Here is a 25,801-nt window from a genome sequence, read left to right as displayed (position 1 = left end):
TTCGAGTAGGAGATATTCCTGCACTGCTTACATGCCACGTGTGCCTCAACAGAGACACAAGATCGCCAGTCCTCCCTAACGCTCCAGGTCCATAAATGACCACAGTGCTTCCTGCGAGCTGGCCCGACTCTTGCAAAAACAGATTACAACTGCCAGACAAACAGTTAGAGAAGCTGCCTTATCCAGAAAGCAGATCCACGCAAAACATAAGCGCTATGGATACACACAAATATGAAGTATTTGCATTATACAGACTATCAGAAGGTGGAAAAATGCCCTTTACCAAGTGGAAAACTGGGAGTTTCTACATTACTATTAGACTACTGCTGCCCTTTAATTTTGTGTTGACATACAAAAACTAGAAAACACAGGTTTTGCTCCAAAGATCTTACTTATATTGCAAGCATTGTCATTAAAGGAAAAAATAAATCTTTCAACCTTATGGTTGTGCAAGTTTCACATCAAGTGTAAGCCAATGTACCACTGGCTTTCTAAGCCTCTGAGCACAAACAAGCTCCAGACCTCTGCTGTGGCTCAGGATAACTTAGTGAAACATGCTGCCGCTCAGAACTGCCACTGGAGGAAATACAGACAGCAATGCTGTGAATTTCACACTGCTCTTGCTGGGAGAAGCTACTAACATCACTAACAGCAAGATACAGAAATCATGTTCATTTCAGAGGTATCCGGAACAGAATCCCACCCCTCAACCCTCACTGCCACCAGAAACTCCCAGAAACAGCAGAAAAAGAAAAAAAGAGGAAAAAGAAAAAAACATCCTCTGTAAACTGCTCGCTTTAGCTAGCAGAGGGACAAGGGTATTATCTTTATTGCCAACAACATATTATGAAAACCCAAGTCTCTAAGACATGAACAGGAACAGCAGAGTATTATTTTGATAATAACCACAGCAGTCTCTTTCCCATATGCCTGCAATGAGCTTGAGGACAAGAAATGTGGTCCTCACTGAAATTTTGCTTTTCTCAGTTTAATCCTCTAGACCTTAAAGCACATAATAAATTTTACAAGCCTTATCTATGAAGGGCTGGGACAGACTGGAATAAAGTATTTCATGAACACTTTCTAGAACCAAATATACTATTTCCTGTATCACACATTCGTACTGAAAAAAATGATATGGGAAACAAAAATAATCCAGCCACTCTTTCTCAAGGTCAGGCATTATTTGCTACGTCAATGTCACAAAATGTGAAAGGAAGTGATTACTACTCCTCCTCCAGAGCTGAGTAATTAAATTTTGTAAAAAAAGTGAGTTCACTGGTATCATAAACCAGTTAAACAATTAAAAGGCAAAAGAAATGGAATGGTAAGAGTGTGTCTTTAACAGAGATGCAGTTTTCCATCCTACAGCTTCTTCCCCCATTTCCCCTGATTTGTATTCCTCACTTCATACTCACCAATTGGGAGTCTGAAGTATGACAGATTTTTAGCTTTGTTCCTTTCTCCTTCATCTCATACATCAGTTCATTTAGTACGTGAGTCTGTGCCAAGTTCTTAAAAAAAAAACAAGAAACACAGGATGACCTTTCAACTATACATTTTTCTTTAGTTACAAATTATAGCTTCAGGGACACACAAAACCAGATATATTTCATAATGTACAACTGAGGTTTAAATCAGACCACTAGAAAAAGCAGGTATAATCCTTATAAGAGCCAAAATCATTGATCTCGCACTCTTTCTAAAATTTTATCTACTTCTGTTTCTGTAATTCCAAAACAATTTCCTAGTAATAACTTTGTTGGTTTTGTTGAACAACAAGGTTCGGGGTTGAGGGTTTTTTTTTTTTATGGTGAGCACATTAGTATCAGAAATATTTGTTTCTTTTAAGCTCTGCAGTCCCCCTCATTGTGCCCCAAGAGGCACAAAGGCTTTGGCACACTGAAAAGCATTACCTCTCTGAATTTAAGAGAGAAACCAACTCAACATATCTCAGCTTTGTTTCTTTATTTTTGGTTAACTTTGACTGCAGATCACTTAGGTTTCTACAATGCCCCAAGTATGGATAGAGGACAATGTGCAGTAATTCTGCTCCTTACAAATTTACTATTTCTTTGCTGAGGTTTGTAATCACCACCATAAACACAAGGTAAAGAGTGCCACTTCAGAACATCTTTGTAGCAGTCTTCTCTCCTTTGTTCACTCCTGCCTGCAGACATACAGATGTCTCCACTCAACTGACAAGCAATAGGATAGTCCAATACAAAACCCACTAAGGCTGCTGCCTTTTTTGAGGACGTTGGATTAATTATACACTCAACATCAATAAAAGTCTATTAGTATAGCTCACTCCTCTTATTCTGGTCAGGAAAAAAAAACCCAACGTAATCAATATAAGTACTTTTATAACTGCACCCATTGCAGGGGCTTAAAATTATCACAATGCACTGTGCAGACATTTACATTATGCATAAAGTACCACTTTTCACACCCACCAGTATGGTAAATACTGTGCATTACTCATGACTGCCTAATGCTGAACTACAAATAAAACCATATGCTAGAGTACAACCCACACACATATGCAGTGTGTAAAACACTTGACATTTTCATTTGTCTCATTACTGTGAAAAATGCTACTGATCCAGGAATTCTTTTTTTGTTATAACAAGAAATATTGCTTGGATAGCAAGGAATAAAAAAAATTTGAAAAGGTCCTTCAGAAAGCAGAATGAAAACTGGTAACAGCCAGAACCTCTTCTGAAGTTCACCGTTTATACAGATCACTTCTGAAATCTATTACAAGAAAGCTGTATGATTTTTCCATCTTACCTGCATGACAGCATTAAAAAAGCATGTATTTCCTAAATTATTTATTCCTTTAACTGGAACTGATGCACCATTAGCAGAACTTTTTCCTTTCAGTATTTCACTTGTTTCACTGTTTTCTTCACGGAGTCGTATGATTTTTGATGAACCTGTAATTAAACTACAGATTAATATTACTATATAATTACACAGTTTAATCAATCAAGTCCTTCCATGGGTTACATTTATCATTTTTAACATATGCAGAAAGATACTTTGATGGTACTCTAAGCTGCTTTACGCAATCTTTTAAACAAAACAAAACAAAACAAACCATCAGCAGTTAAACCCCTGGGGAAAAAATATCCCCCAACAAGTGCATATACCCAACCAAACCTTCCACAATAATCACACTGTCCCATAAGACTGTAACTTCTTCAATTACCCAAGCAATAAATAACGTAAAACAGGCTCTGTTAGTTTATTAACAACAGGCAGTTAAGATATACAGTCGTTCAACACACTGGAAACACCACACAAGGACTGCTTTTTGGTGCATTTGATGAGACATAAGCAAAAGTTACCACCTGAGTGCCGCAAGTCTTTCTCAATTACGGTGCTGTTTGAATTGCCTCATCCAACCCAGTCAACAGTTTCTGTTAATAGTTTTCCCTAACACCACATTTGCTCCTTGACCCACCTCCCTTTGTCACAGCCTGAGGAATTGATAACACAACCCACATATATGCAATGCTAGTGTTTTAATTTCAAACAACAAAAATTTTATGAAACTGCAATGGAATATGCTACCAGTATAACATCCACATATCTCCCTATTTCCCTTATTATTTAAATAGATAAGGGGCAGCAAAGTTAGACAGTCATTAACTTGTAGCCTAGAGGTAATGGGAAGACTTGAGATAATAATATTTAGCCTCAAATTCTACTAGCAACTTTCATATTGTCATGGTTGCAGGACTAAATATGAACACTACTGACATCTGCAGTGTCTTAAATATTGATTAACAATGCATGTCAATGTAAACGAGTTATGGACTTAATAGATGCCAAGAACTGCGATGCTGCAATCTCTGCCTTGACATATGAATTCATATATTTGTTCTAATGAGTTTCACATTGAAGTCTCATTAAAGTGTTCTTGAGAAATAGCTAACAGTCTTATTTACATTAATGAAACGCTCATGCCAAAAGGTTCTTTTATGTACACTCCTAGGTAGCTTCTTGCTTAGAAGATGAAAAAATATAATTAAATAAAAAATAAGTCATTAAAATATCTATTGTATCTAGCAACAAGCTTTGATGCAGTCTGTCTGCACCCTGTAGTGCCATCAAGGTATAATTATTTTTCCAAATTGTATCCGAGTTTGTCAAAACATAGTTAAAGGTGCTTTGCTGTTTAAAAACATTTTTACATGTTCTTAGTAATACTGCTTACACAGCTTTAAAATACTCTCCTTTCCACTCATGTGGAAAATTAAGACAGTACAAGGGCAAAGTAAGAGACCAAGTTCTTCTTCAGAAAGCGAAGTGGTTTTGAATGCAACAAACGACAAACAGCTTGGGAGCTGCTCACACCCTGAAACAATCACTGTTTTATGGGCTACATGCAGCAACACCTTTTAATTGACAGGCTTACAAGGGGCACGCTACAGTGTCTGAGACTTGCCCACCCACAAGAGCTCCAAATGAACCGCAGCAGGAGAAAGGGAGCTTCAGTTGTCTGCAACTCAAAGGCACTGCTCACTCTCAGAAATTTAATTATGTAAATAGAGACTTCTTCACCTCAGAAAAGTGTGCCACACAGAGTGGTGCTGTGGAGAAGAGATGGTTAAAAAGGAGGGGGGAAAAAAAAAAAGGGGGGGGGGGGGAAGCCAAAATTGTGTAAATAATTTGTGTATTAGTATACCACAGTTGTTGCATTTATCCATCGGCATTCAAAAACATCTGGGACAGCATCTTAAAGTAAACAATGTTCACAAGGCCATCTGGACAAAACTGCAGGCAAAAATTAAAGCATAAGCATATGGAAAAGCAGATTTTTCTCTTCCCTTTAGCAGTACAGGATGACAAATGTCAAACCTAGATCTGTCCACGCTTCACTGTGCTATGCTTTACAGCACCACCTGGCTCTCCTTGCACAGCCACCAAATATGGACAGCACTGCCACAGCGGACCATATCTGCAGGGCAAACTCGATAAAAGCATTTCACTTCATGGTTAAATGGCAGCTTCACACAAGTAGCGAGGTTCCATTTGCTGAACCTTACATATAAATTATTTAAGGGAGGGAAAACAAAGCCAAAGCATCCAGCTTTGCAATAAGAGCTGGATGAATATGCAATTATAAAACACAATAAATGAGAACAAGACATCCAACTGCCACAAAGCTGAAAATCAGCAGAAGGATAAGGAGAAGTAGCAGTAAATTAAAAAAAGGCTTGCATGCTGTTACTCAAGTCTAGGAACCTCCTTTCATTCAGGAAGTTTTAATTACTGCCTCTTGATTTTTTAATAATTTTACGCATACAATCCACATGACATTTTACTAGGTGTTTTGTATCCATGAAAGTCTTCACAGGAAAGTATTGTTTTGCCATTCCAAACGTTATCTGCTGCCTCACTCACTCCATGCAGATATTTTTTAAGGACATATACAGAGCTACAGGAGGGACAGCAGTTTTAATTTAACGCTGCTCAGTGTCCCCAGCTCTGTGATAAATGACAGACAGGCCTGAAGCTGAATGTTTAGTTGACATGTGAAGAGTTGGTCAGTCTTATTAGAAGATGCTGGTAATGACTGCAATAGCTAATACTTCTACAGATTGGGACCGGAGGGTCCTTCTGCAAGATTAACCCAAGGCTGCAAGCATGTTAGTAATCAAAAGGCTAATATGTAATTTTTTAAAGTGAATTTGCACTGTTTCATGGACTCTCGCCGACTTAATCTTGCAACCTGCAAGATTTTAATAGCTGGGCTTTTGGATACAAAAAGTGACTTTTAAGCCAGTATAGACACAACAAGGACCCCAGCAGAAGGATTCCACTGAAATGACTGTCATCTGCTGCTGCCCACAAGGGCCTTCAGCTCTTGACCAAACAGGAGATAACAAGTAGTCCAAGCCATCTGTCTGCATGCAGTAATACCAGTTACAAAGGACCTTGTTAATGTTAATGACAGCAAGGTGGGTGAAAAGCATAAAAGTAATTAAAGTCATAGATCAGTTTCTATCCATAGCTCACCATTACCTCTTTTAAAGCATTGATATGGTGACCCTCAACCTCTCTGCCCTTCTCAGGCACTACTGGTATCAGCCCCAAGTAGGCCTGTCCCTCCACACTGGGGACAGCACATCTGACTGCAACTTGTTTTGGGGCTCACCCATTCAGACTCTGCCTCTTCAGACTCCTGCAGTTCTGTTGTAGAGGTGGCCTTTCTAATCCAGTCACACAGGGAAAACTCTCACCCAAGCTGTGCCTCGATCACCACAACCTTCTTTTCCCTTGACAAAGTGTATCTGGCTGCAGAGACAACATGCTGGTGCACTCTGCAAGACCCACTGTCCAGCTCTCCATCCAGCTCATCACACCCTACTAACCACCTCTTCCTAGGCACCAGGTCAGTGCCTGCCTCTGGTCCCACCACGACATCCACCTCCACTGCTCCCTCCTTAAGCTCTCTGACAGCTGCATTTGCACATAGGCACAGCCTTCATGCTCGGCAAAGCTTCCCAACATCACTCTGCTCTCTCCTCCATGCCAGAAAACCCCCTCTCCACCAGACTCACAGGAGAGGACAGTAGTCAGAGACTGGTCCTCCACTACAGCTCTTGCCTGCAATGCACCCTTTTCTTGCCACTCTTCAGCATATTTTTTTACCTACTTCTGCTCACCTGTAGTCTTGTCTTGTAAGCTCTCTGGAGGCAGGGAACATCACTTTGTCCCACAGCTGCACAGCACCAGCCTGATAGGTATATGATTGAGATTCCTAAGCCAAATGTTAACATAGACATGATACAGTCCATGAATCAGAGCAAGTCACTGTACCAGGTGTACAAACACACATGGTGCTGACACATCCACTTGTAAAAGACGTTCAGAAAACTTACCACAGGTTCCCTATCAAATTGTTTTGCCAGTATTTCAAACATTTGCAGTGCACATGGACTTCTGTACCACCCTTGCTGAAACTGAGCTGTGCCGGGGGGGTGCAGATGGTATGCAAGCAAAAAGATAAATTACAACCAATTTTTATTTCAGACAGGGGAGGAAGCATTTTTGCTCATCTTTTCAATGCAACTTTTTTTTTTTTAATTAAAAATGAGGGTTCCAGAACATGTACTTTTATTCTAAGGTCAAGGCTTTTACATTGAACACAACTCTGGTAATTCAGCTGAAGGTCTTCCCAGTAAAAGCAAGGTTAATAGATTGCCTTTCTTTTACCAAGTTCTCATCATGCTGTATTATGAAATGCTACTAAATTGTCTGGCACTCCTTTTTTATTTACAAAGTTTTTATTTTTTTACAACACTGTATGACAATAAGAATCTACCTCTTAGAAAAACAACACAGTTCTCTTCTGAAATGGTCACTAGCTTTATGTTTTAAAATCCCTATTTCTCTTGCAGTGTTACAATCCCACCAAATTAAAAGACTACAAACTGCAATTTTATTTCTCTGATTCTGCCAGAACATTATAAACCAAAAAAACATGTCTGCACAGTGTGAAAGAGCAAGCTATTCCAGCACCAGTTTCAATTCTCATCACTCAGATGACTTACGCTACACTTCACAAGGAAGTAAGTATGCGGACAGGAAAGAGAAGAATTCATGGATAAAAAGGATAGAATGTCTAAAAAATTTTTTGCCAATGATTCACTTTTCATTTCTTTGCAACATGTATAATTAACAGCAGCCCCTAACAAGTAAGTAAACTTGAAAGAAAATTTATAACCAACAAAAAAAATGTCTTTTTTCTGAAGTGTATCTCAGATCTGGAGAATCAACACACTCTGCTTTGTTTTGCGAGTTAATTTTCTTTTAAGTAGACAGAAGGGACTGATATGATTTCAAGCTCCAAACTACACTTAGTGAAAAATCAGTTATGAAAGAACACAATTCATTTTTACAGTGTGATCTTTTGTCAACTGCTAATATCCACAGACAAATGCAAATCTGAAAAGTTATTCATCATACTATTTGTTTTTCCATACAAGTTAACACCTATTACTTGTACTGTATAATTACATATCTTTTAGTCTCTATTTTACATCAATTATGTCCATTAAAAAAGAAATCAAGTTTCTAACTGGCAAATCTGGGCAGCTGAACTTACTAGCAATTCCCCTGCTTGACCTTCCCAACAATAAATTTAACTACAAAATCTGAGAATAAATATTCTTCCTTCCCATTCTATTGCCACACAAACCAATTTAACTGCTCTATAAAAAATAATTAAGTATGCAATCTTATGTCTCCACCAATATCTAATTTGGATTTTATAAAGGAAAATACGTGTAATATTCACATTTAAGACTGCAAAACAATTTATTTTCTCCAGAAAATGAGCAGACATGCAGATCGCAATGTCTCAGCATGGTTTCTGTGTACTACATGTGCATTATGTCCATGTGAAGTTCACAAGTGTGCCACACAGACAATACTGCACCTGCCTTTCTGTGAAAATCATCATGGCCTGCTAACCTTTTTCACAAAGCAAATTTCTGGGTGGTATACCCTAGAAAGCAATCTTGCTTTATTCTTCCATCTTGTGCCCAACATGACCTCTTAACCACACAGACGCCTCTTAAAAAAAAAAAAAAAAAAGGAAAAGAAGAAAAAAAAAAAAAAGCAGGCATTGCTGGGTACAACAAACCATAGGATCAGATGCGAAAATCACACAGCTGCAAGCATTCTTTTGGGAACCCAGCACTGGGATTTATCTCAATCGCTTAATGTAATTACAAAAGTCAGTCATGTAGTAGTAATGTAATTTGCACATTTTTACAGCTGAAGTGAACTTGAATCTTTATAAGAGACCGAGTGAAAAGCAGGGATCCTGCTGCCACACTATTCCACCACATTAGTACCAAATGACAAGCATTTTGCTTTTGTTTATTTTCCAAGATGCATTAATTAGGAAATCTATATAACCCTCCCTTCCATGTTTAAACTGATTATTTTATCTTTAAATGACTCCTGCACTTTCAAGAACTTAAAAAACCCTAGCAGCCCTCATCTGCTAACTTATATCCATGCTCATAATGCATTTCTGCAGAAATTTCTACACAATGCTATTTGAATTTTAATGATGCACCATGCCAACCAGTTGTTACAATAGAAAGAGATCCAGACATAGGATGAATTGTTGCTACAGTGCCACATTCTGATATGAAAACTACGCATCTTCACTTTGGCTGCTTTTTTAGAAAGAAACAGAAAAGCAAAGGGAAAAAAGCACAAGAAAATTTTTAAGTGAGAAATACAAAGTATTAATTGTCAGTTTTACACTAATTGTTTCTCACAAGTTATTTTCATTTATTTAAAATTATTTTATATTTAAAATATAAATATGATATGTATATACTTATTTATACTTCTTATATATAATATTTATATATGCATATAAATAAAATAAGTATATACTGAATATACAAAATATTTTTTAAAAATTCGAAACCAACTAATAACTTAAAGGATGACAGTTACATTGAAAATATCATTGTAACATGAAATAAAATGCTGTACTTTAAAACTCAAAACCTAGGTTATCAATAGTAGAGATGATTTTCACTGTTAGACTTCATGTCCTTTGTGTTCTGGACAACAGCATGAATTACATTTTGATTTTATTTTTTTAAAAAACTTTAAAAACCTTAAAGGCAGTCTAATTTAAAGAAAAGAAAAAAATCCTACTTAAGTTACATTCCTTTAGGGGAAGCAGCAAGTGTGTGAGCCCAAGTATTTGACATAAAACAGAAAAGACACTGCAGTTACATTTATCAAAGTGAAAGAGGAATGCCAACTCTGGTTGGGAACTCCCTCTCACACCACTTATTTATCAACACACAGCTGTTTCCCAGCCTCTTCCAGCGAGAAGCCTGGCCCAAAGCAACAGACCATGCCAAACAGCTTTTTCCTTTTTTCCTTGCCACTTAAGAAAACCCAACAAATTATCTTTGGGCCAACGTTCCCAGAGCTCTCAAAGAACGGCAGCCAAACCACTCAGCGCAGCCATACTCTGCCACATGAACAGGGTCACAGACTTCCACCTTTAAAACATTACCAGAAGTACATGCACACACTTTTTGCGTGAAGCTTGCACATGAGCCTCAGCCCTTGCCCAGCAAGGAGCAGGAGACACGACTGCCCTGCAGAAGCAACCTCCGTACGCTCAGACCTCTCGCTGCTGAGGCGGCCACCCTGCAAGGCTTGTGCATGACTTCTCTAGCTTTGAAGGACACTAGCGCAACTGTCCACACACTCAAAACCAAGCACATGCATGAACTTGAAGGAAGAAGCATAACCACGCAGACTGGTAACACGCGGTCCCAGACGCTGGGAAAGCAGACTCCTCAGTCTGTCATCAATGTAAAACTGTCCTGCACGTCCCACCGCTTTGCAGGAGGACCCTCACACTGCCCACAACACTGCTCACCTGACATCACCACTGGCACCCAACCACCTTTTACATCACTGCCATGAACCTCCTTTTCCAGGGCACCAAAGCAAGCAGGGCCAAATCAGTGCACTGCTGCCACAAAATGTGCAACCACAAACTGAAGCTAGCTAGTTTTTCATTTCAACACCTGTTTTCAGAAACTGAAGGGAAAACAGGTTTAAACAAAATAGGAAAAAAAAAGGGGGGGAGGGGGAAGAAAAAATGTTCATGCCCTCAACAGTACAATTTTGTTTCCAGTTATAGAAAAGAGTTTCCAGTCTTTATCAGGTGAATACTAAAAGGACATATATGCATTTTCAAAACAGAGAATCAAAATGAAACACAAAAACATACACAGCAGCAGTGTATTCTGCCCTGCTCTGCTATAAACATCTGATTTTTAAAAAATCCTGCGCCTAATTTAAGCTTACTTTTCCTGAGTTAGTTTGGAATTTCAGTTGCTTAATTTAAGATATTTCACAGAAAACTTGTAAGTGCTATACTCTGAAAACCAGATATTTTTAAATGTCACAAATTAAGAATCTAAACTATGAAGCACAGAGTCATAGCAAAGTCTTATCCAGCAATACACAAACAGAATGAAATTGTTTCCATTAAATTAACTGAAACAAACACTACAGCATTTTCATCTACAAGCAAGCTGCAACACCCATTTACTACACATAAATGTGAGCTGTGAACAAAAGTGAAATGAATGACATACTGTATTTTCATTACTCTAAGCAAAAAGAAGCAATTTACCAATTTATTACAATTAAATAGTTTAACATACAACTTGTATTTCCGAGCGACCCTTCATTTTTTTCCCCTCAAAAAATATGTAACACCTCTTAAAACCAATTTATGCACATGCAGCTTGAGGAATACCACGTCTAATTCAAGTAAGGCAATGCTTCTCCATACTTACCTCTAAGTAGTTGATTATCTCTGCTAAAAACTGCAACCAATTGTTCTAGAAGTTTACCCTAAACTGTGTTTTGTCAAGAAAATCTGGAATCCAATGCACTCTCTAAGTCACAAGCCAGAAATGCTGCCGAGTGTGTTACAGCAAGGATGAATATCATCAACATTATCACGAGTAGACAGCTGAGGGCCACAGTTACCAAGTTCTATCTACTATTACATACATTGAGAAGATATAGTAGGCTCCTAACATAAGAAAATAACTTAATAATATTTTCTATTAATAGAAATGTGCATACTACCAATTAAAACCCAGTAACATAAATTAACAGAAAGCATTACATCCAACAACAGAGAACTAGAAAATCCACTTAAATCTCACTACTGTGGAAAACAAATTTAAATCAGAAAAATGTAAAGTGTGACACATCCATCTGAGGAAAATTCAATTTACTTATGCTTCTATATAGCTTTTGTGCATTAATTTCTATGGCATCTTATGTAAGGTAACGTCTTCTGTAAAATAAACTTTCTTCATTAAAGACAAAATTTGAAGAAACTGTCCTACAATGCCCAAAATATTTTTAAAATGTAATCATACTATAGAAAAGAAATGACATTATGTTTTGATAGACATTACTTGCCCAAGTAATTGTGCAATTACAAATTGCATTATACTCACACCATACATAATTTTTCAATTTTATGTTTAACATGACTCAAAACCTGAAATGTTTGTTTTTAGACAGTACATTACAGATGTCTCCAGATAAAACTATTTGTGTAAACTTACTTGGTTCAGCCCTGGAACCATGTTTTTGAAGAAAGTCAACTATCTGAGCCAAAACCTTTTTGTTGCAATGTGTTGACAGCTCTTCATCACATTCATAACACCTAAACAAAAGAAGAAATGAACTAGAATTCAGGATATCTGGATGCACCTCCCAGCTCTAACAAACCTCTCAAACAACCTTGTACAAATTACTTAAGCTCTAGGTTTCAATTTTTCATACTAAAAAGAGGAATAAAATTGAATTCTCTCATCTCATATATGCTCTTCGATAAATCAGTCTCAATTCACTGTGATACTTAGAGACTTAAAAAATCTCAGTCTATAGTCCTGCAAATAATCATACAGAAACAAGCAGGAAGGACAAGCTCCAGCCAACTCTCCACAGAGCACAATGGACTCAAACTTCTAGCCTAGGACTGATCTGTGACCCCTGTGAGAGTCCTAAGGACAAAGTAATTTTCTCTCCAAAAAGCCTGCCCTTCCTCTCTATAAAGTATTCATTTTATCTCTCAGAATCGTTCTTTATCATGAGAGGACACTGCTTTAAGATATGAGTAGTCCTTATATACAAGCATACACAAACACCTGCGCACTCATTCTTACCATATGATCCATGTGCTGAGGTTGATAACAATGCAATGGGGTTCTGTGCGTGCTGTTTGGAAGTGTTTCAGAGAATGTTGGCCTTCTGAGTTTTTACTACATCCCTAAAAACAGACACATCAACACAAAGGGGAAAAAAGGGAAGCATGAAAAGAGTGTATTATTAGTAAATAAACTACAAAAGATTCACTTTTCAAAATCAGACGTAAAGCTATATTGCCCTAAATACTCATTTAGCATTCTCAAGGATTGAGAGGGTTTAACATTCTTTATAATCCAGTGTGACAAAGATATCAAATAACTTTTTTTTTTAAATGAACAAATTTTCTTTTTACTAATAAAGGAAAATCCATGACAACACAAAACCAAAATCTCATCTTTTCTACTTGGAAAAAATCAGTTAAAAGTATAGAAAATTATTGGTTTAACTTAACAGAAACAATTCCTAGCTTTTGAATAAGTATTGAATAGGTATCAATAGAAAATTATGCCATTCACAGAAGTTAGAATTCTCTAAAAAGATGTGAATGAAATGAATATGTAGAATATTTGGTCCACAAAATATCAAGGAAAGGACAGCACAGGTAACACCCACTGCTCCAGACTTCCAAATGCTTTCCAGACAGCAAACACAAAAGGTACATAAATTGTTTTGTACTAAAAAGCTACTCAGAACACACCATTTATGCACACCAACTTCAAGAGAAAGTATTTGCTATTTTTTCAGTATCTACACAGTGGGACTTAGAAGATTCAGGACTGGCCTCTAAATGAGGCATGAGCTTTGGAGGCTATTAACAGCAAAAACATGAAAAAGCACACAGAGTTAACTTGTTTTAAAAGCCCTCCTTATCTATAAATTTTCAGAGACAAGACATGAGAGTCCTCCTCAGATCTATTTAACTATCTTCTGAAGCCTGCAAATAGCATGTTTTTTTCCAAAATTAAATCTGTTCAGATAACACTTGTAGGAGTTTGCTTCTGTCCTTACTACACTAAAACCTACTGAAAGTCTAACAAAATTGTGAAATGCTTTGTTTAGGCAACTACTAGCTGAATAAAGTGTAACACTGCCTGTAACTTGATTTCTTCTGTATCAGGCTTTACTTCACTCACAGGGTAGAAACCTGTGCAAGCCCTTGGGGTCAGCACCTGTGTCATCTTAAACTCTGAGGCCACAATTTGACATCACAACTGATCCAATCTAATGGCTAGCTGCCACAAAAAGCAGCACTCTCACTCCAGCCCAGTCCTTTCTCCCTGGTTTCAATCAAATCTAGCAATTGAGCGTCCACAGTACAAGTTGATTCTGCAATATACTTATTTGTTTTTTCATTAATTTGCATTTGCAGAATCCTCTGCCAGATGAGCCAGGTGAATGGATGCATTTGCAACCACACAGTTCCTGAAGCCAATTCTCTGTAAGTGGTAAGAGCATGCCGATGAACAGAGAAAAGGCAGGACCTTCACTTGCTACTTGCGATGCCAAACCACACCATCACACATAAAACTAACCAAAAACGAGATGTAAAGCCACATCCCACTCCACTGAAGAAGCTGAAGCATAAACTCTCACAACTAAGCACTCTGTCACACTGTTCACTGAAGGTAATGGGATACCAAACAGAGAAGGATACACACCAGTGATATCTTTTAGAAAATCAGGGCTGATCCACCTCTGTAAATGTACAGTATATGCTCACCTGAGAGCCACATTTGAGACACAGCCATATGTCTGAAGGTGCCACGGGCTCACCATCACTCATCCGCCTCTCCTTCAGACATTCTGCGCATATTGACCAGACACTCTGAGCTACCGCTCTCTTCACATGGTGCACATCCACTGCTTGGCTCACATGCTGGCAGGTTAAGCCTAGAGAAAACAACACATACTCACTTTCATACATTAAAAATAATACCCATGAAAGGGAGCACCTGTACACTAAAAGCAGAGTCTTCAATGAATTCAGCAATAGGAAAAAATAGCAAAGAACTAAAATACAAAAAATCAGCTAGCTGCTCCCTATATACTGAATTTTACGAAGGATCTATTTCAGTCTTTCTATAATGAAAATCCTTTTCAAGTCAATAAACACTACTTCTTAAAAACAGATAAACTACTTTGTACAAAAGTACAAAGATTACTTTTTTACAAAATTAATTTCCTTGGTTTTTTGGTTTGTTTTTTTTGTCACAGTAAAATACTACGTAAGTCTATTTTTGCCTATAACGTTACAGGCAGCTGACCTCCTTTTCAATCCATAAAGATTTTCAAATACCCATGCACCCCTACTACAACTGCCCATTCTGAACACGAATATCAATGAGCTTTCTTCTTTGTCGTATTTTTCACATAAATTCCACTATAATAGCACAGAATAACCTATGTTTGAAGGAACCTCTGAAGGCAATCTTGTCCAAATCCTCATTCAAAACTGGGCCAAATATAAATTTAGTTCTGGTTGCTGATGGGATGGCTTTGTTCAGCTGAGTATTGAATATCTCCAAGGACAGAGGTTTCACCAACTCACTAGAAAATCAGCTTTCTGTCTGACCATGCTCAGGGTGAAAATAAAGTAAATTTCCTCACACCTAGCCAAATTTTCCTTGCCCTAACTTTTGTCTGTTGCCTTTAGTCCTTTCATTGTGGACCTCCTGGAAGAGTCTGGCTCTGCCTTCTCTATAACCACCTATCGGGCAGTCAAAGAAGGAAACCATACTCTCACTCCTTTGGCTAAAGAAAATCCATTCCCTTCAGCCCCTCTTCATGCATCATGTTCTCAATCTCCTTAACAACATGGAGGTGGTGACCTGCTGTTGGACTCACTCCGACAAGTCAATGTCTTTCTTGCAACAGGGAGCCCACAACTGAACACAGTACTCCAGATGAAGCCTCACAAGTGCTGAAAAGACGGAAAGAATCACGTACCTCACCCTGTGCACTAGTTAATGCAGTCCAGCATACAGTAGGCACAAGCCACACTTTTATTCAGCATGTGCACTAGGACCACCAGGACCTTTTCTGCAAAGCTGCTTTCAAGCCATTGATTCCCACCCTGTAATTGCACACAGTTATTTTGGCCCAGATGCCAAACTCTCCACTTGCCATTACTGAACTCTTGAGAAGCTCCTGCCAGCTCACTCCTCCAGCCCATCTAGGTCACTCTGAATAGCAGACCTAGCCTCCAGCGTATCAGTTGCTCTCCTCCATTTGTTGTCATGAAGATGACAGAGTGTAGTCTCACAATGACATCACCTAGCTCACTCAGTATCTTCAGATGCATCCCATCTGGTCCTATGGACTTGTGCACATGCTACTTGCTTATCAGCTCTCAGTCTTCTACTCTGGACAATGCTTAAATCCCCCAGTCTGCCATTAGGCTCAGGGACCAGGGAGGACCGAGTGCAGGGCTTACATGTGGAAGCAGAGGCAAAGGATTGAGTCCTCAGCCTTTTCCCCTGTCCTGTGTCCCCAGGTCCCCTGCCACCTCAAGCAGCAGGTCTGCACTTAGCTTAGCCTTCATTTTACTGTCACAATATCCATACAAGCCCATCTTACTCTTCACACCCCTCATCAGATTCAGTTCTAACTGAGGCTGGCTTACTTTATCCCATCCTTGCACACTCAGGGGCCCTGCAAGAGCAGCCCAAACCTGCACCCACCCTCTGCCATTTCGTTTTGCCTCTGAGCTCAGCTGGAAGCTTCCCACTCAGCCAAGCAGCCTCCTGCTACATGTCTGACCTTCCACACACAGGCAAGGACCATTCTCCTGCTCTGAAGAGGTTGTCATCGAAGATCAACCAACTGCCCAGCCCTTCAGGGCAGTCACATAGTGTAACAACCAATCATGTCATAAACACTTGACTGGGGATATTTCTGTTACAAATTCAAACAAGGAAAGTATTTCATGGTACCACTGATTTGTGGTTTTCATCAGTCATCAAGGAAGTCGTTAGCCCTCAACCTCAGGGCTAGACATCGCCTAAAGTATTTACCTGAAATATCGTCTGAAGAGTCCTCATCCTGTGGCCTGTTAGGCCTTTTGCTTCGCTTTGGTTTCTCGGGGTTGGCTCTTGATGGATCTTTCACCCGCATCTGTTACTCACTAGGAAAGAGAAACAGGTTGCTTTATTGTCTAAATGCTTCATCAAATGTAGTCAGTTTGAACTCTTAAAAGCACAAGATCAAATCACACATTCAAATCTCACCAACACAGTTTTAGGCTTTGACTAATGTCAGTTCCTGTGTAACAAGGAACATGAATGTGTCAGGCATAAACTCTTAGGAATGCTGCAACATCAATTAGTTACAATTCATAATATGTAGTATACCTGTAGCTACAGGGGACACACACTCCCACGTAGGGGTGTTAAAATATTTGAGATATTGAGATTTTCTTTGTAACATACTCCAGAGCTCCAGCCATACCTTACCAGAAAAACTTCATCAAAATAAAAGCTTTTCCTCCTTAACATATCTCCCTTATGAAAGGTTTTAGTCACCACTTACCCTTGCACATTCCCCAAAAGCTTTTGAGCAATTTCCAAACGCTTCAATAAAATAAGTCTTCCAAATCTCATGATCTCATGAAAGTGCCCTCTCTTATGAGTGAGAACAGACTGGCATGCAAGCTGACCCTTCTATTAAACATCAGAGAATCCATACGGATGAAGTTTCTCATAGGAAATTTGGGTCACTAATCAAGGAGTCCTATGAGGAACAGAATCAAAGGATAAATATTTGCCACTAAACTTTAAAAAAAAAAATCCTCAGAGATTTCATCCAAATGCAAATTCACTGAAGGAGTATAGCTGTGCATCACACAAAGAGCTTTTGAGGTTTAGTTTACAGGTTGTCTTTTAACAATGTGCTTGATTAAAAAGAAAATGTTTTCACATACGAAGCACGTGAATGTAAGATAGTCAAATATTCATACATTGCAACCCTGTGAGCTACTCTGTTCAGGAAAAAAAATAACATCTTGTTGTGTACCACAAACAGCTTAATAATGTTGCCTGAGCTACCAGTACCAGATGTTTTCAACTGTGAATCCACATTTATGTATAGGAAACCTCTAAAATGTCCAACATTTCAGAACAGCAAAAGATACATTCTTGCTGCAGATCGAAGAGATAAGTTTGCCAAAGTTTAGACTGTTTGTCTAAGTTTTTAAATCCTCTCTGCATATGCATTTAGACCTTTGTGTTACTGAAGCTCTGAGAGACATGGAAATTGACCTCTATATTGAACTCTGTATTTCCTCTCCTTTCTTATCCATTAAGCTGATCAGCAGAACAGTCGTCAATATCAATACTGGAGCACCACCATCACTGGTATCTGAACAGCCTTCACTGAAGTGAAGCAGGTAATCCATACCTCCGAACTCCAGTTCCAGGTTCCTACATATCTGGACAGACATCTCTACATCTGCCACACACTGTTAGTGCTGGAGGTTTTCTGCATGAACGTATCAATTACAGATTTACTTTGGACAAGTCAAATTTCTATATAGTATGAAAGAAACCTTTACTCTGCTTCATTGCATCAATGGCTTCATTGCATCAATGGCTTCATATCTCCTCAACCTTTCAAAATGCACTTCCATTTTTTTCAGAATGGTACATTTACATAGCAATCAGGTTACACTATATTAAATAACATTATGTTCTTAAGTCACAGATTTCAAAATTTCCTGCACTTAAGAGTATAAAGCTTCAAATGTTCAGACATGTAAGTGAATGCCACTGAATTCAGCTTTGCTGATTTTGTAGGTTCAAAGTCATGTTCATACAGTAAGATCTGAATATTCCAGCTCTTGACTATTTATATTCAACAAATGTTAGCACGCCTTGACATCAACATCCCTGCATTATGGCATCCCTAGAACATGACAAGGTGCTTCAGACCCAAACAACTTCAACTGTGCATTTCTGCCTTGGCACCTTATCATATATACCCAAGCTTCATGTGAAACTACCTATCACTGCTTGCCACAGTGCCGCTTAACTGAGCACAAGATTCATCAAGACATTCATCAAATAGTAAGGCTGATACATCTTCTGTAGAAAACCCATGATTTTTAACTAAATTATGTAAAGAGTCAATAGCAAAGACAGCAAAAACATCCTCCCTAAAGGAATGTAGTTGTGTTTAGGTTATTCAACATTGACATAAACAATCTACGAGTTCATTTCAGCACAAGAATTTTTATCTCTTTGGACAGATTATGTAAGACTGTCCAAACCACAGATTTCACCCCAATGAAAGTCACGTTTGTATCAGTACATTTTAAGATCTTGGGTAACTTCATGGAAGAACAATTATGGGCCTGACCAGCTGAAATACAAGGAAGTCTTTACCACCTGTGAAATCCTGTGGCCCACAGGCCAGGTGATACAATCCAGATCGGGGCACACACAGCCCACCACTGAATCCACTCTCTCAGGTCCTTCAGGACACGTGGAAAAGACAGTGTCATCTGATACCCGCAACAACTGAAAAATGGTGTTTCTAGCCCAACATAACTGACATGGCATTTGAAATGAAGACTGGGATGAGAAGCAGGCATTCACACTGCAGGTTTGGGAACCCACCAAGCAACACAGAGACTTTTGAGTCTTATTTCAGTAAGAGCAGCCAAAACAAAAGGTAACATGGACCATTAGACTGATCAGTTCTCATGAACACACACAGACAGGCATCCATCAGACAATGTTTACTGACCTGTGAGCTCTTGGAAAAGCCTCAGCGTATCAAGGACCTAACCAGACAGGGTTTGTGCCTGATTTTGAAAAGCATGGAAGTGGGATCAAAGAGTAAGAGCAATGAGCTACTCTGTATGCATCTACAATGCAAGCAGCACAGTATATATGCAGTACTATCTGCATTTTTCCCATATATTCAGACACAGAAAACACTACAAATAAAAGATCTCATATAACAGTTTAAAACATGATCAACATTTCAAATCGAAACATTTATGCCAGGAATTGGATCATTATATTTAATTGAGATAAACAAGGAAGAAATCTAAGGTGTTTCAGAAATTACTTCTCAGAAATATTTCAGTTTATGGGAAATAAAAGATTGAGATTTTACTGGAATGAAAACCCTGAAGAAACACAGACCCAAGAAAGAATGAAATACAGCTAAGAAAAAAGCAAGAGAGAAAATCAATAGGAACCTTCCTGTTGACCATAGGGCACAAGCCATTCAGAACAAGCAGGCAGAGGAGAAACAAACTATTTGCACAAAATGAACTCAATACACTTGAGATTAAAAACCATGGCAATATTCCCATGGTTTGCCTCTTTCCAACCCATTCTCCTAATTTTTGAATGTGTTCAGTGAGTAATTTGTCACTACAGCCATCAACTGCAGAGTGACGCTCTCTCTTTCCCTATGCAGAAAGCAGTCTCCATGAATCCTTGCTTTGAAGTTTCTTTTTGTGATGGAAAACCAAATTAAATGGGAAATTTTTCATTTTGTAGACACAAAATCAAGTCACAGTGCAAATACTTGACTAATGAATCTGACAAAAAAACCCTGATTTTTGTGGTAGAAAAAGCTGAGTTCAGTAGGTATGTTAGCTCCACCCTGATCTCCATTTGGCACACAGTAAAAATCTTCAAGTAGAAATTACACAGTTTCATAGGGAAAAAAATAAAAATATAAGGAGCTAAATCTCTTCTTTTTAAACAATCATTTCATACAAAAATAAGAACTAGTCCTTGCAAAACATGTTCAGATTCTCTGACCTCAGCATACAAGAGTTTGAAGTGTAATCATCATCACTTGTTATTCTATTTACTTTTTCGCTTCTTAAGACTCCTAATGCCAGTTTACCTACAAAAAGCTGATTAAGATCAAAAGCTCCTCATAACTGCTCACTTCAATCTTTCTAGAAAGAACAAATCACTTCAAAAGCAGCAGAATGATCTGCCTACCTAATTTTAAAAGCTTCAAATTTGACAAAATGCCAGAAATCAACACACTAAATTTTTTAAGTTAAATCTAAGTTATGCCTAGACTATTTTAAATGTAAGGTATACCTGAAACAGTCTATATTTAACAGCATTAATATTTCTATATTTAGAAATGCACCCTCTTCATAAAGTATATATTTAGAAACTAAAAATAGATGGGTGTAGCTCCCAAAATACATAATTGGTATTTTTAAAAAATTTCTATTTTACTGGAACTCCATAGAGCTAGGACCAATAAAAGATACAAGGCTAGTGTGAACTAGAATTCACTTTTCTTTGGGGGGGGGAACACATCACACAAAAAAACCCCAAAGAGGTCATTCCTCTTCACAGCATTTTTATGCAAGAGAGGTGGAGAAGCAAGCTATATCTTCACTGTCTGGACTCCCCAAAACCTATCCCCATCTTATCATCTTGCACTCCTTCCTTAGAGGCTCAGTCCTTCCTCCTACAATGTGTGCAGCTCACTTGCTAAATTTTGAAATGTGCCACCTTAGTGAGTTTTCTCATGATGCCTTCGCTACAATGCTTATTAGAAACCCAAACCAGATCATCAGTACATTAGAGAAATAACCTGCTGTGCTACTACCACATCACTGTATCCATCTGTCAAGACCCACTTTTGCCCTTCTCTTGTAACTAGGGTGCCAGCTCTTTCAGGCAAATGCCACGTATTTTTTCTTATCTGTGTAATACTTATCACAACATTTTTCCTGATTCTTGATTAACTAGGAGGATTACAGTTGCTTTGCTAGAATGCAAACAAGAAAAAATTGGTGTAATAACCACCAGCTCATGTAAGCATCCTTACCTCATGAAATATAGTCAAGTGAATCTACAGGTAGTCTCCAGGCACTATTTTGGATACGGGTAAGACTCTCCCAGTAGGACCTCCCATTAACTGTGAAAATAATATTGTTAATTACTTATCAGTGAGAACCTGAATTCAAAGAAGCTGGGGCAAATACATTAACCTCAGTCCCTCAATTCATCTGAAGTACTCTAAATTCCAGCTGTCTCACCATTTGTAGTCCTATGTTCAAGTTAAAATGATACCATTTTATGTTGCTAATGCAAAAAAAACCCTGCATCACACTGAAAAGTCACAGCATGCACTAAATACAGTGAAAAATTATCACTTTCAACTAATTTAACAGAACTGTCCAGCTGTCAACAGCAGCCTAGCACCAAAGCAAGGGGCTGAGGAACAGCACTGATGTGCAGATTAAATGCAAAGGCCAAGATGCTCCATTAGCACATCCATGAAGGGTCTTTATGAGCTTCCATGAAACTGTAAGAGTACAGAAAGAAGAGTCTTGCACAGGTCAGTAATGCCAGATCCTCTGCAGAATTGCTACATGTTTTGATATAAGCTACAACTTAATATATTTTGGATGTCTGTTCCGAGCGTTACCTGTGGCATTTTGGCTGGCTCGCCGCTAGATCAAATGTCACCCAATCAGAGCAAGAACTGCATCCATCACAGTGTAGCAACCGGGCAGTGTCACCCATCAGAGGGCCAGGAGGCTCAGCACTCTTGACAGCCACCGAAACCTTTGCGGCAAACAAGCCCATGCTGCCTGCTAGAGCAGTAAAAGGACCAGAACTGCTGACTGGTAGTGGCAGCAACACTTCTTCCTCTGGAAAATGTCATCTGAAATTCTGAAAGTGTCATCTCCAAGATTTCCTAGCCCAAAGGCACATCACACATCCTACACCGTCACTGGAGCTCAAACGCCAATCTTGACATTATATTACAGTCCTAAAAGGGTGAGACACTGATGTACTTTCTGCGCAAAGATGAGACGGAGCCCTCAGACCACTAGATACAACTTTTCAAGTGACAGTAAAAATCCCATAGCATTTCTCACTTTAATTAATACTTCCATCCAGCCACCCATGCTAAATATGGCCTGTCAGCATTCATGTTTTCAGATTTCCTACTGAAACCCATTTGCCACAGAAAAATTACTTCTAAGGATGAACAGAAACCAGATGTGTCCAGAAACAAGAATGAAAAGACCCTGTAACTGGGCTCATGACTAAAGTAAATTAAAGGACTGAGTGGGTAAAAGGAACAGCATTTTGATGACATATTTTTGCTAATATCTTACAGCAAAGGTCTTACGGAAAATTATCAGGGATACCCATCAATACCCAACCTCATACAGCAAACAACTTTTGCTTATGTTCTCTATTCCACCTTAAATATAATTAAAAATAATATGAATAGACCAAGAGGGAAAAATTAACATGGATTTTCTTACAAATCCATGCTTCAAAAAGCCAAACACATAAGCACCATAAAAAGAGCTGTGGCTTGTAACTAATGATGTTGGCCCACAAGTGAAAACGCAGTCAGATGGCAGAGCTGACAGACTATGCACTCACATGATATGAACACCAATACAACAGTGCCATCGCCACAGAAAATCTGAGGGTGTAACAACTGGAACAGCTGGAGAGTAACCAGTGAACTCACAGTATCTTGGCAGGATAACCATGTGGACAAAAACTTGGAAAAAAGTGGTCCAGTTGTCGTAAGACCACATAAAGGGCAACATGAGCAAAGGATGAACTTCAGAGAAATACTGATTGTGTCAAATCTAAAAAAAAAAAAAGGAACTGTGGTTGCAGCACAGCATGTGAGACAGCAGGCCCACACAAGATAATACGTTACGCTAAGACTCACCTTGCATCCCTGCCTAAAGGGCCAAGTTGGTACAGATGAAGGAAGGCAACGGCTGCACTTAACATCCCATCTCCTCTGGAAGGGTGTTGTGGGAGTCAGCTAATTAATGGGGCAGAACAAATGAAACCATCAAGGGCTACAGAAGACTAGTCTGAGCTCTCTGAAAGTCAAAGTCTTGCCACCCAGAACAAAACATTTCATTCCATTTTCTTCCTCCATACAAACTGCCCCAGTTTGCTTTGGTGATACATCTAAAGTGGAACAACTTGTCCTTGATCTACGATTGATGCTTACAGCAGAACCCATGAGACACTAGCTGCATTTCTGTGAACGTCGCAGAAACAAAACTACAGAGCACCAGTTCTTCAATATTTCATGAAGAAAGCTGACAAAATATTTACAACCGTAGCAAACTGCAGAGCGATTTCACAAAGGCATACTCTGCTACCAATCTGGCACATGTTCGTTCCACTACTATGCTTCCATTTGAAAAGCTAGAAAATGAGAGTGGAAAGAATCCTTTAAACACAACCTTGCTATATATGCTAGTATGAGAGGATTATTTAATGGAATTGGGAAATACTTGTAGCTAAAGATGACCAACAAGAATACAGTGCGCCACCTGGAGTTATTGCCATCTGCTTCTATGTTCTTGATGTCTTACTTTACTCTTCGGTATCTGTGTTCAATTTGCTGTCTTGCGCATTCTGTTTAACTGCACAAGTAGCAACATACCTATAGCAAGAGCTGGATGAAGTCCTAAAGCAAAATACCATCAACAGCAAAAGGTGGAACGACAATCCAGGAATCAGAGAATCAAAACATTAACTCAAATACAATATGCAGAGTTGCAGACAGGGGTCTAAGATACCACCTCTCTGATTAATCAAGAGGACTGTCACCAGGCTGTCGTCTAACCACCAGGAACATACCAGTCTGCATTCACAGAAAACAAAAGTTCAGGTAGCAGAGTGCCAGCGCTGCAGCCACACGAACCGCCTGCTGCAACACTTGGCACGGGGAGCCCACAGCCTGCCTTCACGCGGCCACGCAGCAGTGGCAGCAGGCCGGCAGTGGCATCACCAGGCCAGCATATGCCACGCTGTCAGAGCGGGGCAAAAATAACCACGCCAGCCTCATGACACAGAGCAGCAAGACCGTTTCATAACAGCGTTCACCTGCTAACTTGCCTAATGCAAAGTGATCAGAGCTTATGTTTAAACCCCACCAAAGGCGACGCTACCGACCCTCTCTGACTTAATAGACAGAGAAACTGCGGGTCACGGCGAGAGCCCGGTGCTGCTGCCCTCGTGTTACGGTAGGGCCAACCTATTTTAGACCGAAAGCGGCCGGCCGGCACCTACCCACTCCGCGTCCCCGCGGGCTGCGCTCGGCCACCGGTGCGGAACGTCGCGGGAGGAGCGCCGGGAAGCGGCGGGGGCGGCCCTCCCGGCCCGGGGACACGGCGAGGCAGAAACACCCCACCCCCCCCGCCGGGCACAAGTGTCGCGCCCCCTCCCCGCGCCCCGCCCGGCTGCACCTGCGCTGCGCTCCCCGGGACGCGGCTCCACAGGCCGCGGGCCCGGCCCCCGTCATGGCGGGGCAGATCGGCCCGGCCCGGCCCGGCACGCCGGCCTCGGCCGCGCGCGTCAGCGCCGAGGCTCCACGGCCCCCCGGGCTCCGCAGGGGGAGCCCGCCGCGGACACGGCGCCCCGCGGCCTGTGCCGGCGGCCTCCCCCCTCCCCGCCCCGAGCGCCCCGCACTCACGGCGCGACCGGCGGCAGGCAGGCGAGCGCGGCGGCAGGAAGCGGCAGAGGAAGCTGGGCCTTAGCCAGTCCCGCTCCGCTCCGCTCCGCCCGGCGCGGCCCGCCCCCGGCCCCGCCGCGCCGCTCCCCGCCCCAGCCTCAGCCTCAGCCCGGACGGCTCCCCGCAGGCCCCGGGCGGCCGGGCGGGCTGTCCCCGGCGCCGTAGGAGCTGGCAAGGGGGGGGCGGCCGGGGGCAGGTAGCGTGGAGGGCGGGTGGCACCGGGGGGTGGTGCCGGGTCGGGGATGAAATGCGTCTTCCCGGTAGGAAGGGCGGCGGGGCGGGAGCTTGCCGTGGCCCGCCGAGGGGCGACAGGTGGCGGCGGGTCCGCCTGCGGGGCGCCCTGGGGACTCAGTGCAGAGAAGGGCAGGGGGTGCGGAGGGAGGGGGACGTGACGGGGTCACCTCCGCATCAGAGTTTGGCTGAAAGACCTGGGGACACCGCAGTAGGTTTGTGGGCGAGGGGAGCAGGCCAGCAGGCTCGTCTGTGCGCAGGGGTGCGGATGGTCGTACCTAGAGGCTGTGCACAGGGGTCTGGGCCCTGCCTGGGGTTT

At 40.6% G+C, this 25,801-nt stretch overlaps 1 protein-coding gene across 14 annotated transcripts in view; it reads right to left on the bottom strand.

The window, feature by feature from the left end:
* USP45 (ubiquitin specific peptidase 45) overlaps positions 1-25,345 on the bottom strand; it is a 60,303-nt gene extending 34,958 nt beyond the window's left edge. For 3 of the 14 annotated variants that reach the window (XR_003557668.2, XR_008733008.1, XM_055714974.1), the window contains exons 1-9: positions 23,145-24,782; positions 21,565-21,654; positions 19,492-19,549; positions 16,764-16,873; positions 14,471-14,640; positions 12,768-12,871; positions 12,165-12,265; positions 2,794-2,939; positions 1,419-1,514 (exon numbers count right to left, since the gene is read on the bottom strand). Coding sequence is in view for 12 of the 14 variants with exons in the window: in XM_055714974.1 (XP_055570949.1) it covers positions 1,419-1,514; positions 2,794-2,939; positions 12,165-12,265; positions 12,768-12,871; positions 14,471-14,640; positions 16,764-16,863 (717 nt within the window). In the remaining 2 variants the exon portion in view is untranslated. Of the gene's footprint in view, positions 1-1,418; positions 1,515-2,793; positions 2,940-12,164; positions 12,266-12,767; positions 12,872-14,470; positions 14,641-16,763; positions 16,874-19,491; positions 19,550-21,564; positions 21,655-22,167; positions 22,339-23,144; positions 24,785-24,809; positions 24,829-25,212 lie in introns of those variants that run through there. The other 11 variants (XM_055714973.1, XM_027797256.2, XM_055714964.1 and 8 more) reach the window with 9 other exon arrangements.
* Between the last annotated feature and the right edge of the window lie 456 nt (positions 25,346-25,801).

The sequence above is a fragment of the Falco cherrug genome, chromosome 6, assembly GCF_023634085.1.
Source record: "Falco cherrug isolate bFalChe1 chromosome 6, bFalChe1.pri, whole genome shotgun sequence".
NCBI lineage: Eukaryota > Metazoa > Chordata > Aves > Falconiformes > Falconidae > Falco > Falco cherrug.
Note: the sequence above shows the minus strand (reverse complement) of the source record. Positions and strands in the feature narration are given on the sequence as shown.